Source organism: Artibeus jamaicensis, unplaced genomic scaffold, assembly GCF_021234435.1.
Source record: "Artibeus jamaicensis isolate MK-2021 breed Jamaican fruit bat unplaced genomic scaffold, CSHL_Jam_final scaffold_369, whole genome shotgun sequence".
NCBI classification, from domain to species: domain Eukaryota; kingdom Metazoa; phylum Chordata; class Mammalia; order Chiroptera; family Phyllostomidae; genus Artibeus; species Artibeus jamaicensis.
The window spans coordinates 43,159,987-43,182,755 of NW_026522042.1; the positions used below are offsets into that span (position 1 = coordinate 43,159,987).

The 22,769-nt window shown below is 42.1% G+C and overlaps 1 protein-coding gene across 4 annotated transcripts in view; it reads left to right on the forward strand.

The window, feature by feature from the left end:
- The first annotated feature begins 6,212 nt into the window (after positions 1-6,212).
- OCLN (occludin) overlaps positions 6,213-22,769 on the forward strand; it is a 45,805-nt gene continuing 29,248 nt past the window's right edge. The window contains exons 1-4 of one of the 4 annotated variants that reach the window (XM_053657383.1): positions 6,213-6,587; positions 12,819-12,929; positions 16,370-17,045; positions 20,051-20,212. In XM_053657383.1, the coding sequence (XP_053513358.1) occupies positions 12,880-12,929; positions 16,370-17,045; positions 20,051-20,212 (888 nt within the window). In that variant the 5' untranslated portion in view covers positions 6,213-6,587; positions 12,819-12,879. Of the gene's footprint in view, positions 6,588-6,608; positions 6,708-7,075; positions 7,101-12,818; positions 12,930-16,369; positions 17,046-20,050; positions 20,213-22,769 lie in introns of those variants that run through there. The other 3 variants (XM_053657382.1, XM_053657381.1, XM_053657384.1) reach the window with 3 other exon arrangements.

The following is a 22,769-nucleotide window of genomic DNA, read 5'->3' on the forward strand; positions in this document are numbered from 1 at the left end:
CTGAACAAGTATTCCTTTTCATACACAATTCACAAATGTGCCACTCTGACCAGACTCTGTGTGGGTGGGTGTCAACATTTTAATGTCGTGGGCAGTGAGACAGACAGGAGCAGAGCCAGGGATGCAAGGTCACCAGGGTGGCAAGCCCCGGGTCCCTAAAAACTAACAACTGGACAGTTTTAAGGTGGGACCTTGCTCCCAGGGTGACCTTTCTTCCCCTGGCATGTCGCTATTCATGAGCTAAACTCTTTTAGAGGAGGAAAAAGGGGGCTGGAGAATAGCCTGAGGGGACTCCCATCCCACACAACCCCTCTTGCATGACCACTCCCTTAAGCATTAAGCCCTAGGGATAACATCTAGGCCTCAGTTGTGTTTCAGCTCCAGGTCCAGAAAAGCATCAAGGCCAGGTAGGCAACACCATGGCTGACAACAGGACCAGCTGCAATGACTAATGAGCTCCTGCCTGGCACCAACCAATCAGTAGGGACCATGACCACACCTGGAAAGCTAATGACTATCCTATTGAGATCCTCCCCTGAGACCTCCAGATACAAACCTTAAGATGAAGGACCCTGCACAGTTCTTGCTCTCTCTCTGGAGCATGCGGTGCCTTTTTTCTCCATTTCTTCTTTCAAGATGCATTCCTTTGGTTTCTTTCTCATAAGCTCAAAAGGCCCTACCTTTGCCTCTGTAATTTGTTTCCTGAGCGCACAGCCCAGTTGGCTCATTTCTTCTGCCTCTTTGACTTTCTTTTCTAAAATTTTATTTATTTTTAGAGAGAGGGGAAGGGAGGGAGAAAGAAGGGGAGAGAGAAACATTGATTGGTTGCTTTTTTTTTTCAGAATATAAATACTTAGTTTTAAATTTATTTATTTTTAAATATTTAATCTTTATTGTATTTCTTTTTATACTACCTTTTACTGATCGGTTGCTTCTTGCATGCTCCCCAGCTGGGGACCAAACCTGCAACCCAGGAATGTGCCCTGATTGGGGATGGGACAGCCAACCAACTGAGCCACACCAGTCAGGGCTCTTAGACTGTCTAAATAAACTTTTGCTTGTATTTGAGTCTTGACTCTGAATTCTTTCTTAGCCAGAACTCAAGGACTGAGGTCTAACATCTGGTGCCATTTGCTGTTAACAGTTTCAGGAGCTACACTGAGTTTCTCTTTGTAGGTTCCTAAAGTTTTTTCCTAAAGAAAATTTGAATAAAATCAGCGAAGCTACCATGTGGCAGCCCCTCTAATAAATGAAAGAACTGCACCTCATAACCAACAGAATGTCAAGATAAGTTTGTGATCTGCTTAGTCTATCGGTTGCATACTAGCCCAGTTCAAGTGATTTTTCTAGGGTTAGGATTCCTTGTTGATAACTTACCAGATTATTATCGGTGGATTTTACAGTCTGGGGACACAGGAAATAAAGAGACCCATCAAGTCAAAATTAGATATGAGAACATAGTATCTGCAGTATTTGGTTAATGTTTAGTTTTCCCCCTTACCTTTTTTGAACTTAAAAGCTTCAGGAAGCCAGTGGCTGAAAAAGCCTTCAAGGCCAGTTTTCCACTGTAGTGGAAATGACTATGACTGATTCCATTTAAAAATCATGGAATGATTTTTCTCTCCATCAACCTTATAATTTTGGCAGTATTTTGTCCCAGATCAAAATCTTTCCTCTGCCTTTTCAAGTGATGACCTCGACTTCCTCTGATTCCACAGTTACTTTCTGCTGGCATTTGAGGAATATTGTTCACAAAACAAAACCCCTAGATGTAGGTCTCTGGATGTCTCTAAATTCTATTATTTTATGTGAGTTTTTTATTATAAAATAGAAGGCTCATACAAATTTATACAAAAATGCATAAAATGCGTACAGTGGAATAAGCTGTCCTAAAGCTAACAGACATGTGACCTGCACCCAGGCCAGGAAGCAGACCACTGCCGGTACTCCCAAAGCATCTCGGCTTCTCTTCCCATCCCATCCTTCCCCTCGTACCTCCTGGAGGTGACCACTATCTTAACTTCTATGATAATAATTTCTTTAATTTCCTTTGTAGTTTTTACTGCTTACTTATCCTCAAATGCTACAATTTAGTTTTGCCTGCTTTTGAACTTTATATAAAGGGAATCATACTGCCTTTTGGCATTTCTTGTTTATTTTGTTCAATATTATGTTTGAATGATTCACCATGTTGCTGGGAGGTGCTTGCATTGGTTCATTCCCATCCATAACACTCCACTGTATCTCCATTTTTTCCTTAGGGTTATTTTTTCTATGGCTGTAATCTGAATTCTTTTTATGGGTAGTTTAAATGAGCTTGGATATTTTTCTTAGAGTCAAAAAGCAGTAAAACAGTTAAGAACATTAATTCTGGAATTAGATAATGTGCACTTGAATCTGGACTCTACAACTTAGTGGACTGTCTTGAGTGAATGATCAAATCTTTCTGAGATTTAGTTTTCCAGAAATGTGGAAAATATTACATCATAAAGATTGTTGTAAAGACAAAAAAGTAAGTCTATGAAGCACTTAGTACAGCGCCTGGCATGTGGTTACCCTGAGTAAATGATGGTGATTACAATGACTGTTCTTCCACTTGTTGAAGACATTCCAGTTCGGGGCCTCTGTTTAACCTCAGCTCCTCCTTGAGGATCTTGCTTAATACTTAGGAATTGAGAAGATAGAGCTTTACTCACCACATGTCATCATCTCCTCAGAAATTGCTTTCCTGGTGACTTCCCCATAAACTCCTCCATAATCTGTCCCACCTTGTGACTGGGTGGGGAAACTATGGGCCCTTCCTGCTAGGCCCTCAGCAACTCCACACTGAGTTGCCCTTGAACAAATAGCCATCCTTAGATCCATTCATTAAGCAGGTGAGGCAGAGCAGAAATATTCTAATCCCCTTTCTTTTCTCCTCTGAGACCTAGTACTAGAGTTGTCAGCCTTGAAATGCTGTTAAGGAATATGCTGTTTTCACAATGGCAGGAGACTATCAAAGAGAGACGGACAAGACTCCACAGGCATATTGGATTCAAGAATCAGGGCTACTGAATATTCATTTGCTCATTCAACAAGTATGTGTGGAAGAACACTGCGACAGAAACTGTGAGGCAGGTGGGCTACAGCTAATGATTTGGTGAATTTACTGAGACTTGTCTTGTGGCCCAGCATATGGTTTATTCGGGTGAGCAGTGCCTCTCAGCAATGTTATGAATAGAGTCCTATTTATTATCATTCCACATTGACAGTAGAGAAAAATAAAGCTTATGTACTTTAACTTCCCTTAAGGATTAACCCTATCCAGCTAGATATCATCCGGCAAGATGATATTTGAAAGCAAATTTCTGACACCATATTCTGAGCTCTTAAGTTTCTCCTTTACATATAAAACTGAAGAAAAAGAATGTTTTAAAAACTTTTTACCATGCATTTGACTGCAGGGAAAAATCAACAAATTTCTAATCATAGTATCTCTGAGAATATTTCCTTTGAGTCTTGAGGATTTTCATCAAATGTTCAATAGTGGATCCTAGTCCGTAATTCTATTGTGAGCTGCCAAGAAGGAATATTTAATTAAAAATAATTAAAATTTTGCGGCAACTTATGATTATATAACATGAATACATTGAGCATGGCATCATTTAGCATCCAACAAATTTTGTTTTGCTATTGAAGAATGATATGTTTAGGTTTTGAGGTTGCATTTTCTTTCTGAAGATTTCAACTACCTGATATGCACATTATTAGGCAATAGCTAAAACACCAGTTTTTAGATTTTTCAATTTTTCAAGCATCATTTGTAAAATTAATCTGAATGGAATAAAAATGGCATACAACATTACAATAGAAATTTAGTTTAGTATTAAGTTGAACCTCATGAAATTGCCATTTTGTAGTTAAAAATGATCAACTATTTCTAATTGCATATAGTTCAACTTAATAAATTTTAATATTCCATATGTATGAATTTAATAGGGAAGCTTTGCTAAGACAAGATTTTTTGTAGTTTTGGTAATTATTGTGCACAGGGTAGTCACTCAAAAAAATTGTTGTTGCCCTGGCTGGTGTAGCCCACTGGATTGAGTGCGGGCCTGTGAACCAGAGGATCACGGTTCAATTCCCAGTCAGGGCACATGGCCCTGGGTTGTGGGCCAGTTCCCAGCAGGGGACCCATGAGAGGCAACCATACATTGATATTCTCTCCCTCTCTCCTTCCCTTCCTCTCTAAAGGTAAATAAGTAAAATCTTTTAAAAAATGTTGTTGAATGAGTGAATAAGGAGAGCAAATGAAATGTGGTAACTAACCTTCCATCCTAACACAACAAAGCTTTGGGTTTAGGTTTGGTGTGGGGATAAGAAAAACAATGGCCCTGGTTGGGTAGCTCAGTTGGTTAGCATGTCATCTCAACTCATCAAGGTTGAGGGTTCGATCCCTGCCAGGGCACATACGAGAATCAATCAATCAATGTGTAAATGAGTGGAACAATTCTTTCTCTCTCTCTCCCCCTGCCTCTCTCTCTCTAGAAGCCAAGGAAAGGAAAGAAAAATAACATGGTATACATGAGTTAGTTTCTTAAAAGGATAAAAAGTTGAATTAAAAAACTTAATTTACCCAAGAGAATTAAAAACATATGTCCACACAAAAACTTGTACCTGCATTTTATTCATAATAACTGAAAGGGGAAATAACCCAAATGCCCATGGACTGATGAAGGTTTAGGCAAAATGCAATGTATCCATTCAATGGAATCTTCTTCAGCCACAGACAGAAATGGGTTAAGTACTACAACATGAATGAATGTTGAAAACATCATGTTCAGTGCAAGAAGCCAGGCATGTGTGTTGTATTATTTATTCACATAAAACGTCCAGAATGGGCGGATCAGTGCAGACAAAAAGCAGGTGAGTGGTTGCTGGAGTCTGGAGGCCAGAGGAAATGGGGGTGACCACTGATGGACACAGGGCTTCTTTTTAGGGTGATGAAAACATTCTGGACTTAGGCAGTAGTGGTAGTTATATCCTTGTGAATGTACTAAAAACCACTAACTTGTATGTACACATTAAAATTAAGGATGAATTTTATGGCATAAGAAACATTTCAACTTTTAAAAGTAGGGAAAAAACTCTTAAGTTCTCTTCAGAACATGTCAAAGCACACTAAAAAAAATAGACAAGTGTTTATAAATCTGAGAGTATTAGGAAATGTTCCCTTGTTTAATTATAAACCTAGTGGAATGTTTGGAGTTCTCAGTAATCTGACAGGGAACATTAAGAGGATTAACCTAACTTCCCCAGTGTTAACACCACCAATTTAAACTGCATCATTCAAAAACTACAGTCGTATTAAAGTAATTGTAGCAGTGACTTCCACAAAAACAATGCCAATCAGATGAATTATCCATTAAGACTGTCATCATTTTAAATATTTTATATCTGTATGCTGCTTTTACTTCCTTAAGTATTGAATTATGGATTAAGATTTATTGCATGGGAGAGTTACATCTCTAACCACTTAATTAAAGGCAGAGAAGTGGGTGGGACTGGGTAGAAGTTTATTAGCAAAACTGACATTCCAGATTGGAACACAAAGTGAAGCAGGATTTAAGAAACCTATACTGTAGTCATCAATGCAGTAGTTAAATAGCAAGAACTAAAATTGTTACATTCCGGAGTGTTAGTTAAAAGAAATACTGAAATACTGAAATACAACATACGTATATAAAAGTATACACATCCTTAAGGGTAGGCTACGAATTTTCCTCAGCGAACACTCCTTTGGAAATAGCCTCCAGATGAAGAAAGAGAAGACAGCACATAAAACTCGGCTTTTTTGAAAGCCAAAGATAGTATTAAAATTGTTTAGTTCCTTCCCCCGAGATTCTCCATCATACCACAGTGGTGTGTACTTAATTTTGATGGCAAATTTACGGACACCGGTATCTACGATACTTCTCCTTCATTTAACCACTCTGAGTAATGGTCTTCTTTTGTAAATCCAGAGATTCTGAAACAGTTCGTAAATTTACGCATGACTTTTGAAAATCTCCCACATTTGGATGCTGCTTCCAACAAATTTTTAACCAAATTTTGGAGCACGAAAATGTTGTAAGAAGACCTGCTTTTCCTGCCAAAGCTAGGAGCACCCCGCCCCCTTCTTCTTCAGGAGGAAAACAGGCTTCTCTGTACCTCACCCCGCTGTTCTACCAGAAACCCGCGGACCGAGCGTCAGGGTGGTCCATGACCCCCGGAGCCATAGACCTTCCTCTGCACTGGGTCCCTTTTCTCCCCCTGAAACATGGTGCTTTGCCTTTAACTCCGCGCTCCGCTGGACTGTGCGGAGCCTTACCGGTTCTTCCCGCCTCTTTCTCCACCTCTTCCTTCCCCCTCCCAGACGAGTTTCAGGTGAATGGGTCGCAGAGGGAGGAGGCGGCCACCCCACACCTCCTCCCCTTTCTCCTTCCCTAGGCGGAGACAGCGGGACTCGCGGGAGAACTGGCCAGAGCGCCGAGGAGCTCGTGCGAAGTGCAGCAGGTGGGGATCGCTCGGGCGGAGCGGCGGACCTCCAGCCGCACGGCCTGGCGTTGGTGCGCATGCCCAGGGGCCGGGCCGTCGGGGAGGGGAGTGGATGGAAGAGGGGGGCTGGTCCCTAACCCTGTTCCCGGGGGCGCGCTGGCGGTCCGCGCAGCTTCAGGTGCGACCGCCAGGTGAGCGTTCTCCTCTGCTCCCACAGTCTTGGGTGGGCTGGGCGGGACTGCAGTAAGTGAGAGTCGGACTCGGCGTGGGGACCGCGGCTACCGCGTCTCGTAGGGGAGATGCGGGGGAAGGGCGCTCAGGGCTAGTTTCGGTGGCGGTTTCGCCCCTTGGCTGGGACTCGCGGGAACCGGAGAGGTGTGGGTCCGCGGAGCCGGCCGCCCTAGGCTAACTTGAAGCTGCGTCCCAGGGCCACCAGGGCCACTTGGAGGAGCCGATCAGCTCCTTCGGCGGAAATGTTTTACTACGAGTGTGCCCAGGCGGCGCGGGCACCTTCGCTTTTAGCGGGGCGAGATTCGTGAACAGTGAGAACCCTGCGCTCTGCTCTCCCGGCTGCAGTTCTGCAGGTCCTCGGGGGGAGGAGGGCGGCGCCCAGCTCTTCGGGGGTCCTGCGCCCCGGAGCTGGAGCGAGAGGGGCGTTCGCTGGCCGGGGGGGCTTAGATCCAGGGAAACCTCACCGTTTCTGCCCCCGCGCCACCGCTTTGGGTATCTTGGGGAGAGTGGGTGGCCGGGTTGAATCCATGAAATACTGTATTCCTGGAGCGACGGTGAGCGCCGACGGACCATTTTGAATTTTGAGTCCACTTAGGGGGAGTTGGGTGAGCCCTGGTGGATAGAAGCTGGGGGGACGGGGCTTTAATTTCGAGGAAGGCTGTACTTCGAGGGAATTTGCTCACTCTCAGATTCTCAGCCTTGACCGGAGGCCTCGGGGCGGTCCTTGCTCTGGCAGCGTGCTGTGCCTGGGGTTCTTCTGGGTGCGGCGGGGCGCGCGAACCCCGAACCTGCTCCGGCCGGGCGGCCGGGTTTTGAGACCTTGGAGTCCAGCAGACATGTTGCCTTTGTCGGAGGATGTGTGTGGGGAAATGTGGGTCGAGGGGCCAAAATGGCCTCTGCACCTTGGGGCTGGAAGAGCAACTCCGACCCCCTTGTGTCTTGGGTCAAGCCCCTGAACAGGAGGAGAATCCGCGGCATCCATCCCCAGGCCTGCCCTGGGGCTGGCTGGGCAAACTGCCCACTTGGGAAAGGACCTGGGGCGGGGAGGAGGCAGCCTTACAGGTTAGTGAGTGGCCCTCTCGCACAACGGGTGTATTATTGCGATCCCCGGAAAAGGGAAAAGAGAAACCCTTACCATCAAGGTACTGCTGGAAATTCTTGCTGTGATTGAAACTAGTTCTTTCTAGACGAAGTAGATTTCCCAAACTACTCATTCCCAACTGTAACTGTTTCTTTTGCGTTGTATCTTTATTTTCTCTGACTTTTTTTAAAAAAAAAAAACAGGCATTTTAAATGGTGGATCCTCAGTAATAGATGTCTCCTCAGACAAAGCGACACTTTTTTTGTAGTTTTGCATTTATTTAGTATTAGGTGCCTCCTTTGTTAGGTAATGGAGAAGAGAATAGTGAGATTTATATAACTTACAGGCCATTTAGGGGAATGATGGGCAGTTCCTCCTGTGTTGGGGGCTCTGAGTGTTTGTACATTATATCATTTAATCAACCACGCTAAAAGGTAGACCTCATTGGAACTCTTTTAAAGTGAATAAACACCTTTAAATCTAGTTACCCTCCTAGTCTTGAATGTGGTATGAATCACCTGGGGATCTTATTAAAATATAGATTCTGATTAATAGGTCAGAGGTAGGGCTTGGAATTCTGCATTTCTAACAGGCTCCTAGGTGATACCCACATGGTTGTGTATTTCACCCTTATCTCTCTTTTCCCCTCAGACTATACACTCTTAGCTCTTAATTATGTTTGTTGAACTTAAAGGATTGTATTTACTGGGCGTTATGAGTGAAGAACTTCAGGATGGTCAGTGCTGGATTGAAAACCGACCTGTAATATGGACTATTGGTTTTTTATAAGTCAGATATTGGTAGATTAGACTTTTTACCAGGGATAAGGAATGACCATAATGCTCAAAACAGACATCTAAGTGCTCGTGAAGCTGACATTCCAGTTGGCGTGGAGATGGTGGCAGTAAGGAAAAAAAAAAGAAAAAATAATAGTTTTAGTTAGGGGGGAAACTTGGTCTGAAAATAAAACAGATGTCATGTACGGAGTGTGTGACTGGGAAGGCATCTCTGAGGAGGTGATGTTTGAGCTGAGGCCTGAACCACAGGCACCTGCCATCTGAGTGTACAGTAAACTCACAAGATCAAGGCCTTCCTTGGATTGCTGCTTTTTTCTAGGCAATGATTCTCAAAATATACGGTGTGCTTAAATAAATTCACGTGGAGAGCTTATTAAAAATAGTTTCTGACACAGAGCTCATCTACTTCAAAATCTGCCGAATTTCAGAATTTTAGGCAGTTTACTAATGATGTGCCTATAACCTAAATAGAATCATTTAATATCAGGCACACTTAAAAAACTTCTTAAAAGCAAATGAACCATTGCTGCCTGTGATTGAAAAGGAACAGTCTGCCCTTACATATAATAAAGGTTATTTTTTACTCTTTTGACAGTTGGCTTTAAAGAATAATTTTGGGTCATAGTATTTCATAGTATTTTCAGACTTTTAAATTACAACGTAGCCTTTTTTAAAAATTAAGACAGCTTTTGATCACTAAGCATTTTCAAGGGGAGAACGTTTGTTGTATGTATAACATTAGCTGGCTTTCAGTTAACATATCAACAAGTGTTTACTGCTGTTTACCCCTCACTCTTACTTAGCTGTTTGACGTTTGTCCCTCCACTAGCGTGACTTGCTGTGCTGAGCCTTGGACAACAGCTTGTGGTATCTTGGCTCTCTTTCTCCTTCCGCTGTGGCTTAAAGTGCAGTCATGGACTGCTTTGAAGGAGACCTTTTCAGTCCTCGTGTCCAGTCTCCCCCAAATATCAAACAACTTAAGTTTTGCATAATTGGCATAAGATGGAATTGTTAGTTGTTTTTGGAGGGTGAGGGAGATTCCTCCTAACATTGGGAGAAAATCTGTGGCATTTTTTAGTTTTTTCAAAGAACCATTTCTAGGACTCCAAAGACAGCTCTTTACATATTTGAAGGTAGCCTTAGTGGTCCTTCCAATGTTGAGTTCTCCAAGCCAAACATTCCGTGTTTTTCCAGCCATCTAAGGCATGTCAGTTAAGGCATGATTTTTTTTAAGACCTTTACTAATTTTAGCCTTGACTGGTGTGGCTCAGTGGATTGAGTGCCAGCCTGTGAACCGAAAGGTCGCTGGTTCGATTCCCAGTCAGAGCACATGCCTGGGTTGCAGGCCAGGTCCCCAGTGGGGGACACATGAGAGGCAACCACACATTGATGTTTCTTTCCCTCTCTATCTATCTCCTTCTCATCCCCTCTCTCTAAAAATAAATAAATAAAATATTTAAAAAAAATAAAAAATATTAAAAAATCTTTAATAATTTTAGTCATCCTCCTGGAGAGGCACTTAGTGGAGCACAATGCACAAATTTTAAGGTTATGCAGAGGTCTGCTTCTTTTTAATAACTGTGTCATTCCTAGATCCAGGCACTATCTCTGTGCAAACTGCCTGAGTTTGCAGTAGTATGTTAGCTTTTGTTGACATTCTCACCAAGGAAATGCACTTAAAAATGGACAGTTACTGGCCCTGGCCGGGTAGCTGGTTGTTTTAGAACGTCGTCCTGATATACCACGGTTGCAGGTTTGATTCCTGGTCAGGACACATACAAGAAGCAACCAGTGAATGCATAAGTAAGTGGAGCAATAAGTTGATGTTTCTCTCTCCCTCCCTCTCTCTCTCAAATCAATTTTTAAAAGTTATTTTTAAAATGGAGTTATTAAGTCAGATCTCCCTATCCAGTACTTTATTTTTTAAAATTGAGTTTACATTTTTAAATTGATTTAGCCAGACCACCAATATTTCAAAATGTACAGAGTAAACCTAATTGCCTAAACACTGAAATTTCTTACCTTGCAGTGAATAATACATTTTCTTATCTTTCTTAATTCATGTTTTACATAGTTCTCCCAGCTGAGAGGTCAGGATTATTCCCCATTTGACAAAGGATGGTAATGAGGCTCAGGGATGAGGAATTTAAGGCTTTTTCAACCACTGTGTTTGTTTCAACTATCACTCTGGTCTTACAGAACCTGACCAGTGTTGATGTCCTTGTAGCTAGTGGGTTTGCTAGCTGCACTCCTGGATTAGCTTGTTGCATCCACTTTGTGTGTAGTCACCGGTGGAGACCTCCCTCCAGGTGGACATAAATGGTCCAATTCTGTCCTAGTTAGGTTCCATTATTCAGCCCCTTAGAAGTCTGCGTAATGACACTGTGTACACAGCAAGGATGTGCTCAAGATTCTCAGGGTTTTGTGTGCACTTCCTTCACCTACCAGTCTGGTAACTTCAAGAAAGGAAGTTGGTGTGATATGGCTTGTTCTTAATTAGCTTTGTAAAATTATTTGCTTCACAATTTAAAATCTTTGCTATTAGAGAAGACAGGACAGCTAAACTCCGAATCTAGGAAATAGCAGTTTGGGAAGGGATTTTGTCTGGATTTTTGACAAAACTGAAACTATAGCCTAGGGCTGGATTCATTTAGAATTTTCAGAAATCATCACTGAGCCTGGAATTTTTGGCATAGTCTTGAATGGATGAGTCATAGGTAGAGAAGGAATAAGATTCCTCCCCTCGAGTCAGTTTGTCAGTATGTGACATGCAGCTTTAGAAGTAGCATCCTGCCTTCCTTAATGTCTAAATTCAGTTTTTCTTAATATTTTTCTGAACATCAAGTAGGGAGACATTTAATCTGGACTTTTATAGCACCATCATATTTTGTCCTGAAGTGCGCTCATTTATATGTGTGTTTGGGTGCTAGTTACAGGGCTGTGTGCACATGATTTGTGGACTTTCTGTATGTTACAGTTCAATAAGGCAGCTCTTAGAAATAAAAGAATGTAGAGAAGTCTTCCTATGATGTGTTCAGAAAAATTATGCTAATTGTATTGATGTTGCTAACATTCACTATATTTCCACCTTTGAGGTTTTACCTAATAAACATTTGGAATTGGCTGTCCTTAAGCATGTGAAGGATAGCTGCGTTGATTTTAAAGAACAAAGTTTAAAGAGCTTGAATTGATACACTGTTCCTGATATAGTGATGTGAGATTGCACATACTTTATTTGAGAAGGAAAAAATATTAGACACTCTAATAATATACCCAGATAATAGATCTTGCTCGAGTGGCCTTCCTCCCTCCTTCCTTCCCTTCCGCTTTTCCTCTTTCAGTCTTTGGTCATCATCCCCATACCACTTTATCACGAATTTCAGCCCTAAGTTAATGCCTGTGCCAGAGCTGCTTTCTTTGGGTGTGACCTTCAGGAGAGCTGTGTCTCACACTGAACTTGCACAGGTTCCGTGGTATAGTGGAGGCACTTAATAAATACTTGCTGATTGAGTGAAGGTGGAACAAATTGAGGACTTTTAGAACAAAATCATCCTGCTTTTCCCTTAGAGAAGAGGACTCCTTAATACAGTGTGTGTTTAATGTCCCCGCCCTCCATAATTTGTAAAAACTATGCCCAGTTTTGATGACTTAGAAAAGCAGAAGGGGAAAATGTCCACAGTCCCACCACCATTCAGAGCTGCACCTTGTAATCATTATACTGCGAAAAGCATCCTTTTAAACCAGATTGGGCTTTAGTTAATGTTGAGGGGCTAGTGTGTGCTAGACTCTGCTAGCCATGCAATTTCACGTGTATTCTCATTTTATGTGAACTTCCCAAAGTAATGTGAAACAACGTATTTAAAATTTTTCTTATGCCCATCCTCATTCTTTGAAGGGACTTAAAAAATATAAATACCATTTTTAAAAATCACTACAATGTAGGATTTCGAGTTTAAACGATATTTGTCTGCCGGGATGTGCAGAGCATGGTGCTAGGTGCTGTGAGGACTGCCAGGCTCGGTGATTACTGGGCTGAAGGAATTATGGCCCAATGTGTAGAAAGAGCCGTGGGAAGGACAAGAGAAGTAAACACGGTGTGAAAGGTTATTTGGGATTGGTATCATTCGTTTTGTTTGTGTTGCAAGGAAACTGTGAGCTCATAGTAATGTCATTATCCTACTTATGTGGCCTAGGTTGGCTTATCTTGGGAGCTTCAGGACGTTGCTCATCTTGAAGATCAGGTGACCACTGACCATGTCATCGAGGCCTTTTGAAAGTCCACCTCCATATAGACCTGATGAATTGTAAGTAAATAATTCTTCAGTTTTTTAAAAAGTCTGTTACATGTAAAAAAATATGTACCTAGTATTGTTGAAACTTTGTTTCTACAATGTTGAAATCTATTGTTTGTTTGCTTTTAAAAATATATATGTGTATTCAGTGAAAAATGAATTTCCCTCTTACACATAACTTCCAGGATGACAGTTTTACATTTTTTTAAGACTTTGTATTTTAGAAGAGTTTTACGTTCATAGCAAAACTGAGAGGAACTGAGATTTTCCATATTCCACCACCCTCACACGCACAGCCTCCCTCATTATCCACATGCCCCGCCAGAGAGGGACATGTGTTAGGATCGATGGGCCTACCTTGACCCATCGGTATCGGCCAGAGACATAGTTAATATTAGGGTTCTTTCTTGCTGGTCTGACATTTTTTTCATACTGTGATCACTGTGAATTTTACAGGTCAAAGCATGTCTCAGTTTGGACTAGCCACACTTCAAGTGGTCAGTAAACCCATGTGGCTAATGGCTGCCATGTTAGCATAGCTCTGTAGCATTTCATTAAAGGATGTATCACAGTTACCCATTAAATTGGGTCCCCAGACCAGTTCCAGTGGAGGGCATTCCCCACACACCAGCAAACAATTCTCAGACCTCAACAGGGTGTTTAAGAATTCAACTCTCTGACACTTTCTACCCAGAGACAGCCTCAGATCCCACAGTCGACGGTTCAGTCCTCCAAGACTCCCCAGGTTCTCTGTGCTTCTGACCAACTGGCTACAGACTGGAGGTCCAATTCAGAATGCCAGTTTGTTACCTGCACTTCTGACTATAAATCAGAGGGTCCCACAACTCTCTCCTTGGGTTCAATTAATTTTCTAGGACAGTTCCCAGGACTGAGAGCAACATATTGCTTACTAGGTCACTGGTTTATCGGAAAGGACATAACTCAGCAACAGCCAGTGAAAAAGGTCCCTAGAGCAATGTATGTGGGAAGGGCTTAGAGTTTCCACGCCCTCTCCAGGTGCACCACTCTCCCTGAATTTCCGCATATTCACCGACCTGGAGGCTGTCTGAAGCTCGTCTTTGTTACACAGTCATGATCGATTAAGTCATTGGCCTTTGGCAATTGATTCAACCCACAGCCTCGTTCCACTACCCAGAGGTGGTGTGAGTGGTTGGGTGGAGCATGGAGGGTAGGGGTTAAGACTAAAAGTTCCTTCCCTGGCTGGTGTGGCTCAGTGGATTGTATGCTGGCCTGGGAACTGAGAGGTCTCCAGTTCCATTCCTAGTCAGGGCACATGCCTGGGTTGCAGGCCAGGTCCCCAGTAAAGGGACACATGAGAGGCAGCCACACATTGGTGTTTCTCTCCCACTCTTTCTCCTTCCCCTCTCTCTAAAAATAAATAAATAAAATATTTAAAATAATAATAATAGTAAAGTACGGTAATACCTATTTTTAAAAAAAGGCTTGAAAGTTCCAACCTTCTCCTATGCTTAGTGCTTATTAACAAAACAAAAGACACCTTTTTTATTCTCGATACATAGGAAATTCCAAGAGTTTCTGGAGCAGTGAGCCAGGAATTGTGGAGGACCAAATGTCTGTGAGAAAAATGTATTTGGTCAACTGAGTGAGTGACCAAACACATATTCCTCATAAATCCCAGTAGTGCACCCACTCCACTCTAGGTAGGCCTTTGGCCTGTGTCCGGTGTGGGGTTATCATAAGCAGTGCTTCTGTGAACATTATGCTGTAATGGGAGTAAGTCGATACAATCCTTTTGGAAAACAGTTTGACATTGTCTAGTAGAGCTGAAGCTAAAAAAAAATTGACCCAGAAATTCTACTCCTGGGTACATACCTTAGAAGAATAAGTGCTTGTGAGCGCCAGGATACAAGATGTTCGAGAAACTCAGAGCTGCGCTGTCTGTGACAGCCCCAGCTGGAGACAGCCCACAGATTTGAGTAGAGTGGATGATGGGGCTTTCATAGTTGACGTGGTCAGGGACCAGCTAATCAGTGTTCTCTTCGCTTTCTCCCCTGCGTTTTCATTCTCATAAACTCAGGTAGCTTTTTGAAGCATTTATAGTAGTAAAATGTCTTGCCTTGGGGTGAGGAAGGTGAACTGTGGAAATAATGGCACAACAGAAGGGGTTGAGGTCAGTTTGCTAACTGAATTTTACCTCCCCAAGGCATGTGGTTCTTAAATTCAGTGTGTCCACACATCAGTGTGCTTTTTACAACTGTGCTTATGATAAAATTACTGGAGTCTGAGAGATAGTTTTATAAAGGAGAATCAAGAGCCAGTTAGGCATTGCCTTTGTGAGCCCTCATTACGTATTTGATTTACTTTGTGACTCTTATTATCATAACTAATTATAGATCATGTAAGGATTAATGTCTTGCCACCCTGATAGAGACTCAACTCTGTGAGGAGCCTGGACCGAGACCATTCTGTTCATTGTTGTATCCCCAGTACTGGGCACAGCCCCAGCCTGGCAGCTCCAGTAAATGGCTGTAAAATGAATAAATGAACAAATGTGCCTTCTTAGGTAGGGGAGTGAGGCTACCAGGAATCTCACGTGTTCATTGGTGGGTCATGGTAGGTGTCGTGTCTGAATACACTGGTCTCAAGTCAATCAGGCAAAAGGTTGTCACTATTATTTGAAGCTTCAGGGGTTTGGTCTGCAGGCACTGTGATTAAACTGATACGGAGTGTCCCACCTGGGGATTTTATACATTCCCCACGTGTAGCAGAATTTGACAACTTCTGTTCCACTCATAGACACCAGAGCAGTCGTTCTCAATCTGTGGTTCCCAGACTGGCAGCATCAGCATCACCCACAAACTTGTCTTGCCACAGACCCGTGGAATCAGCAACGTTGGGGGTGAAGGTCTGCAATCTGCGTTTTCCTAAGCCCTGGGGGGGATTCTGATGCACAGATATCTTTCTGGTTCAGACGGTATCTGGGCCCATTCAGGCTGCTCTGACAAAGGATGGTAGGCTGGGTACCTTATGAACAACAGAAATTTATTTCTCTCAGTTTTGGAGGCTGGAAGTCTGAGATACGGTGTCAGCATTATCAGGTCCTGGTGAAAGCCCTTTTCCAAGTTGTAGACTGCCAACTTCTAGTTGAGTCCTCACTTGGTGGAAGAGGCAAGCGAGCTATCTGGGGCCTCTTTACTTTAATAAGGACATTATTTCCATTCAGGAGGGCTTCACCTCACGACCGAATTACCTCCCAAAGGCCCCACCTCCTGATACCATCACACTGAGTATTAGGATGTTGACATTTGAATTTTGGGGGGGAATGCAAATTGCCCCATTGCAGTGGGGCAGTTACGAACAATAGTGTTTTTTGGCCAATGGTTTGTTTACATTATTCCAAGTACTTTATAAGTTCCTTCTGGTTACCTCCAAAAAATGCTAATTTGAAATTGTTTTCATGTGCATTTCAGCAAACCCAGTCATTATGCACCAAGCAATGACATGTATGGCGGAGAGATGAATGTTCGACCGATGCTTTCTCACACGGCCTATTCTTTCTACCCAGAAGATGAAATTCTTCACTACTACAAGTGGACCTCCCCTCCAGGAGTGATTCGGATTCTGTCTATGCTGATCATCGTGATGTGCATTGCCATATTTGCCTGCGTCGCCTCCACACTTGCCTGGGACAGAGGTTATGGAAACGGCATAATAGGGAGTGGTATAGGCTACCCTTTTGGAACAGGTAGCTTTGGAGGCTATGGAAATGGCTACGGTTATGGCTACGGTTATGGCTACGGAACAGGTTATACAGATCCAAGAGCGGCAAAGGGCTTCCTACTGTCTATGGCTGCCTTTTGTTTCATTGCTGCATTGGTGATATTTGTCACCAGTGTTATAAGATCTGAAATATCTAGAACAAGAAGATACTACCTGACTGTGATAATAGTGAGTGCTATCCTGGGCTTCATGTTGTTTATTGCTACAATCGTCTATATAATGGGAGTCAATCCAACTGCCCAGGCCTCTGGGTCCATGTATGGCTCACAGATTATTGCCCTCTGCAACCAGTTTTACACGTCTACAACTTCCGGACTCTATGTGGACCAGTATTTATATCACTACTGTGTGGTGGACCCCCAGGAGGTATGGATAATTTTTTTTTCACACCCCCTTTATCCTTGGGTCAGAGGCTCTCAACTTGGGAGGCTTAATAGAATTGCTTTGGGAACTTTTAAAAAATATTGATGCCAAGGCCCCACTTCCATTTAAATCAGAATCTGGGAGAGGGGCTAGGTGTCATTATTGAGATACAATTAATATACCACATAATTCATCCACTTAGAGTACAGTTCATTGGCTTTTAGTCTATTCAAAGAGTTGTGCAAACATTCAATTTTAGAAAATCTTCACTATTCTCCAAAGAACATTCATTAATCCATTCCCATTAGCAATCCTTTCCCAACTCTCCTCTGACCTGTTCTATCGATTTGCCTATTCTGGGTATTTCATATAAATGGAATCACACAATATTTATGCAGTCTTTTATGACTGGCTTCTTTCATTTAGTATAATGTTTTTAAGGTTCATCTGTGTTGTAGCAGGTACCAGTACTTCATTCCTTTTTATTGCTGAGTAATAGCCCACTAGATGGATATCCCAAATTTTATTTATCCATTCATCAGTTGATGGACATATGGACTGTTTCCATATTGGCTGTTACGAATAATGCTTTGAACATTTGTGTATAAGTTTTTGTGTGAACCTGTTTTAATTTCTCTTTGAGTTGAGTATATACCTAGGGGTAGAATTGCTGGGTCTTACAATGACTCTGTGCCTAATCTTTTGAGGAACTGTTAAACTTTTTCCCAAAGTGGTTACACTGCTTTACATTTACCAGAAATATATGGGATTCCAATTTGTGCACATCTTCACTAACATTGTTTTTGTCCCTCCAGTTGTCACCATGCTAATGGGTATGAATGGTGTCTGGGTTTGGGTTGGTTTGCATTTTCTTGACACCTAATGATGTTGAGCTTGTTTTCTTTGTGCACGTGTCTTCTTTGAAGAAATGGCTATTTGGAACCTTTGTCCATTTTTTTAACAGGCTGCATTTGTTTTTACTATTATTGAGTTGTAAGAATTCTTTTTATAGCTGGATACAAATCCCTTATAGGTACATAAATTGCACGTATTTTCTCTCATTTTGTCATTCCTGTGTCACTTTCTATATGTTGTTCTTTGCACAAAAGCCTTTAATTTTGATTTGATTTTTCTGTTGCTTGTGCTTTTGGTGTCATATCTGAGAACACTTTACCTGATTCAAAGTCACAAAGACTTACTGCTGTGTTTTTTTCAAAGAAACATATTTTTTAAATCCTCGCCCTAGGACATGCCGATTGGTTTTAGAGAGAGGGGGAAGCAGAGAGGGGAGGCAAGAGAAACATTGCCCCCACCCCCATTGCAGGGGGAACCCACAACCTAAGCTTGTGCTGCAACCAGGGATTGAACCCATGACCTTTCATTTTACCAGATGATGCTCTAACCAACTGAGCCACACTGGCTAGGCCTCTTCTAAGACTTAATTTTAGCTCTGTCAGTTAGGTCTGTGATCTATTTTGAGGTTATTTTGGGCATGGTATTAGGAAGGAATCTATCCTTTACATGTGGATATCCAGTGACTTTGGTATTCTTTTTTGAAACGACTATTTCACTGTTAAATTGTTCATGCCCTAGTCAAAAACAGACAGTAAATTTTAGGATTTATTTTGAAACTCTCAATTTTATCCCATCAACCTATATTTCTGTCCTTATGCTAGTTCACTGTCTTGATTACTGTGGCTTTTCAGTATGTTTTGAAATTGGGAAGTTGGAGTCCTCTAACTTTGTTCTATTTCAAGTTTGTTTTGGCTAGATCGTGGGACCCTTGCATTTGGGTGTGAATTTTGGGATCAGCTTGTGAATTTCTGCAAAACAAACAAACCAACCAACAAAACCCAGCTAGGATTTTGCATTGAAACTGCAGATCAATTTGGGGAGTATTGTCATTTTTTACATCAAGTCTATTGATACATACAATGTCTCCATTTACTTAGGTTGACTTTAACTCCTTTCAGCAGTGTTTTGTAACTTTTTTAGAGTAAAAGTCAAAGTTAGTATTTTTAAAAGCTACCCAGGTGATTCAAATGTTCGGGTTGGGTAAAGAACCCTGCCTTCAGCAACCATGAGTCACCCCCTAGTTATATTAAGAAAATGTTTCTGGGTTACTAATTTTTTATTCTTGTGTTTTCTTTTTTTCTCCTCACATTGACTTAGGAATTCTTATTCTTTTACCTGAATGAGTCACTCTGTTTTGAAGGCTGAAATGGTTTCCCTGCAAATGTAGGTTTTCAGAATGTTTGTTATTGACATTCAGATGTACTTATGGTAAACAGGGCGGAAGGTTGGTACTTCGGTCTTACCATACGTGCATCCTTTTTTAGCCCTGGGACCACCCCAATCCCGAGTTCTTTGGAAAAGGCTGTCACTGTTAGGTAGACGGCTGCATTGAGCACCACCAGTTACCCATTAACAGGTGTCTGGAGCAGAGTGCAGGTGTCTACCTGACTCGAAGCACCTCGGGGCCAGCGCGCCACTTAGCACACCTACCAGGCTCTGGGAGGACTGTCCAGGGCAGGGCTTCCTTGCCACATAGCCCTTTCTAGCAAGTGCACAAAAGATTCCAAAAACAGAAACCTGCCAGACTAAATGAATCATTAGTGTGTTTTCTCTTAATTTATAGCTTGGTTAGATCATGTCTGTATAATATGGTAAGACAGATCCTCTGTAAAATATGGCACCTTGGTGCTCAAGCTTTGGAATAGTTCTCCAAAAAATTCTGAAACGGGTTGCTGGCAGTACCTCACGTTGATTAACCATGTTCTGAGGATTGAATTAAGGTGTGTGTGTGTCCTTTGCTAGCCTTAGCCCAACAGGTATGGGCTAGGTTTTATATTTCTAAAATGTAACATTTGTATCAGCTTTATATTGATTAAGCCACAGATATTTAGTAGGGTGTTTGTCAAGGGTGGATTAGGTACTTGCAGAGGGTACAGTGGGATAAAGTAAGTAATTAAAATCTAATTATGTCAATATCTTTCATCTCTTTTTAGGCCATTGCCATTGTACTAGGGTTCATGGTTATTGTGGCTTTTGCTTTAATAATTTTCTTTGCTGTGAAAACTCGAAGGAAGATGGACCAGTATGACAAGTCGAATATTCTGTGGGACAAGGAACGTATTTATGACGAGCAGCCCCCCAATGTTGAAGAGTGGGTAAGTGTTTTAAAACAAATCAGCAAGCAGCTAACCTTTTATCAAACCCCTAGGTTTCTGTGTCTAAACTCAACTTTTACTGCTTTGTGAAGCTTTGTGCTTAGAATTACTGTGTATTGCAAAATTGTGGCCTCAGACTTTACTCAGACCTGAGGAAGGAAGGTGAGATAAGTGGAAATTATGTTACTACAAGATAAAAAAATCAGATTTCCATTTCCAAGAAGTGGATGTAGGAACTGAAAAGAGATTAATTCTAAAGGAGTTATGTTGAAAGAGCTTGGCCTTTACAGAACTAACCCCCCTCCACCCCCCCTCCAGTCCCTTTTATTTTCCTGCTTATTCTTTGGAGAGAGATACTATTTATTACTCATGGTGCTGTGTTGGGTGAGGTTTGCCAAAGGATGTTTTTAGTGTCAGCAAGTAGCAGACCTTTAAACTTTCTACATGGAGAACAGCCTGGTGAATCACAGTATCTACCTTTGTACTAATGTTTACCTATGAAATACCTTTAGTGAGGCAGAGAGAGATTAGGACACTTTCCTTTTTTGTCTATATTGTTACTCCTACCTGTAGTAGCTTCCTATATGATGTGATTTGCTGAAAGCCCACAGAATCTCTCTCTTCAAAAATATCTCCCTGGTGCATGTCACTGACAGCCTAACCTGTCTTTAGAGATGTTTGGAGTAAGACTTTGTTTCTCGGAAATTGTCTGTTAGGTTACTGTCGGGAGCAATCTCAGAAACTGCTGTCATAGGTTCCTTTGAGCAGATTGATTTCTTCCTGAAGGTTAGTTGAGAATCCCGGACACTCGTTCCAGGGTAGAATGAGGTGGCCAGGGGGCGGTGCTAGTAGGAGGTAAGCAGAAAGGACTGGGTGGCTACTGCTGGTCACTGCTGGTCTGTGGTAAAGACATCGATCATCCCGAAGGCTCTTTCAGCTCTAGCATTGTACACATCTGGTGTTTAATTCTAGGAATGGAGGTGAAGTGTTTTTTTGTTGTTTTTTTTTTAAGAGTTAAGGAGCAAAAATGAAGCAGTCTTGGGAAAGTCAGAAGGTGTGGTATGCATCGGGTATGTGTCCCTGCCCGCTCCTTGAAGCCTGCTTCTTCTTTGTTCCTCCTCATTTTTTTCCACCCACAAAGCGTGAAGGTGTTAGGGAATGTTTTCTTTTGACCTTGAGCTCCAGGCAAGGCCACCTGCAGATGGAATAGGACAGTCTGTTGTGAACTATGAAGTAAATGTTTCGTGGAGAGTTTCTGGGTGTGTTGGTTTTCACTGGCTGTTGGATTTGTTTACTTAAGGTTTCGAGAGCCTTAAAAAAAAAACTGACTTAAGAGAGACTAGCCAGTAATAATAGAGTCCCAGTGAACTTTGGACTGTCGCCGGATTTTACTCTCATGGAGGTTTAATCAGTTCTACGTGCTTTTGATGATTGGACAAAAGATAGTCATCGTAACTTAGGGAGGTGACGACGACAGAGAAGCCTGGAGGACTGAACTTTTACAGCTGTGATAGCCAGACTAGGTTGTTGGACGTGTACTTGGCAGGTTTATTGTAGTAATAACTATTTCGTCATATGAAACTTAAAGAATCATCTGTTGAAGGGTGCATGTATGATTTTGGGACACTAATGTTTTGTGGGATACTTGCAAATTCCTTATTTCCTTTCCCTTTTCCCTCATTTCACCAACTGAAATGGCTGAGGAAGGGTAGTATATGAAATAGGCAACTTGGAAGTGGTTTTAGCCACAAGCATGTTGCTTTTCCTTTCATTCCTCGCTCACCTGCCCATGTTTGTTTTGCTGAACTCGAAACTAGAGCCAGCCCTTCTGATCTTGAAAGAGCTCCTCCATCTCCCAGTGAGTTCCTGCAGTTCCCCAGCCTTCTCTGTTGTTCAGAACCTGTGCATCCAGCCCTCTGTCTTGGGAATAGGAATATTTGACGTAGGCGTATATATCAATGTGTTTTTTTGAGAGTCAAGTTCGGTGCCCTCCTACACTGCCACCATCTTGGACCTCCTCAGAAAATGTGCAATTTTCTAATTTCCTGTCTTTGAATTTTTTTTTAAAGATTTTATTTAGTGAGAGGGGAAGGGAAAGAGAGAGGGGAAGGGAAAGAGAAAGAGAGGGAAAGAAACATCAATGTATGGTTGCCTCTCATGCACCCCCTACTGGGGACCTGGCCCGCAACCTAGGCATGTGCCCTGACTGGGAATCAAACCAGTGACCTGGTGGTTTACAGGCTTGCACGCAATTCACTGAGCTACACCAGCCAGGTTCTGTCTTTGACTCTTTAGCACAATGGTTTCTCTGCCTTCCTAGGGACTTTAAGGTTTTTTTCCCCCCTCCGTTTTCTGTATATCTTGTACTTTGTAAAATAAACAGACCATGTTTGCGCACTGTTTGGGTGTTAACCTGGTTCTTTGAAGTCATTCACATTTGTGCCAACATTGTTATATTTTTAATGTTTAAAAGATTTTAAACATATTTACAGATCTTTATTTTTTCTGTATGCCCTCAAGCCCCAGATCTAATGGGTACGTTCTTTCTGAATTTAAA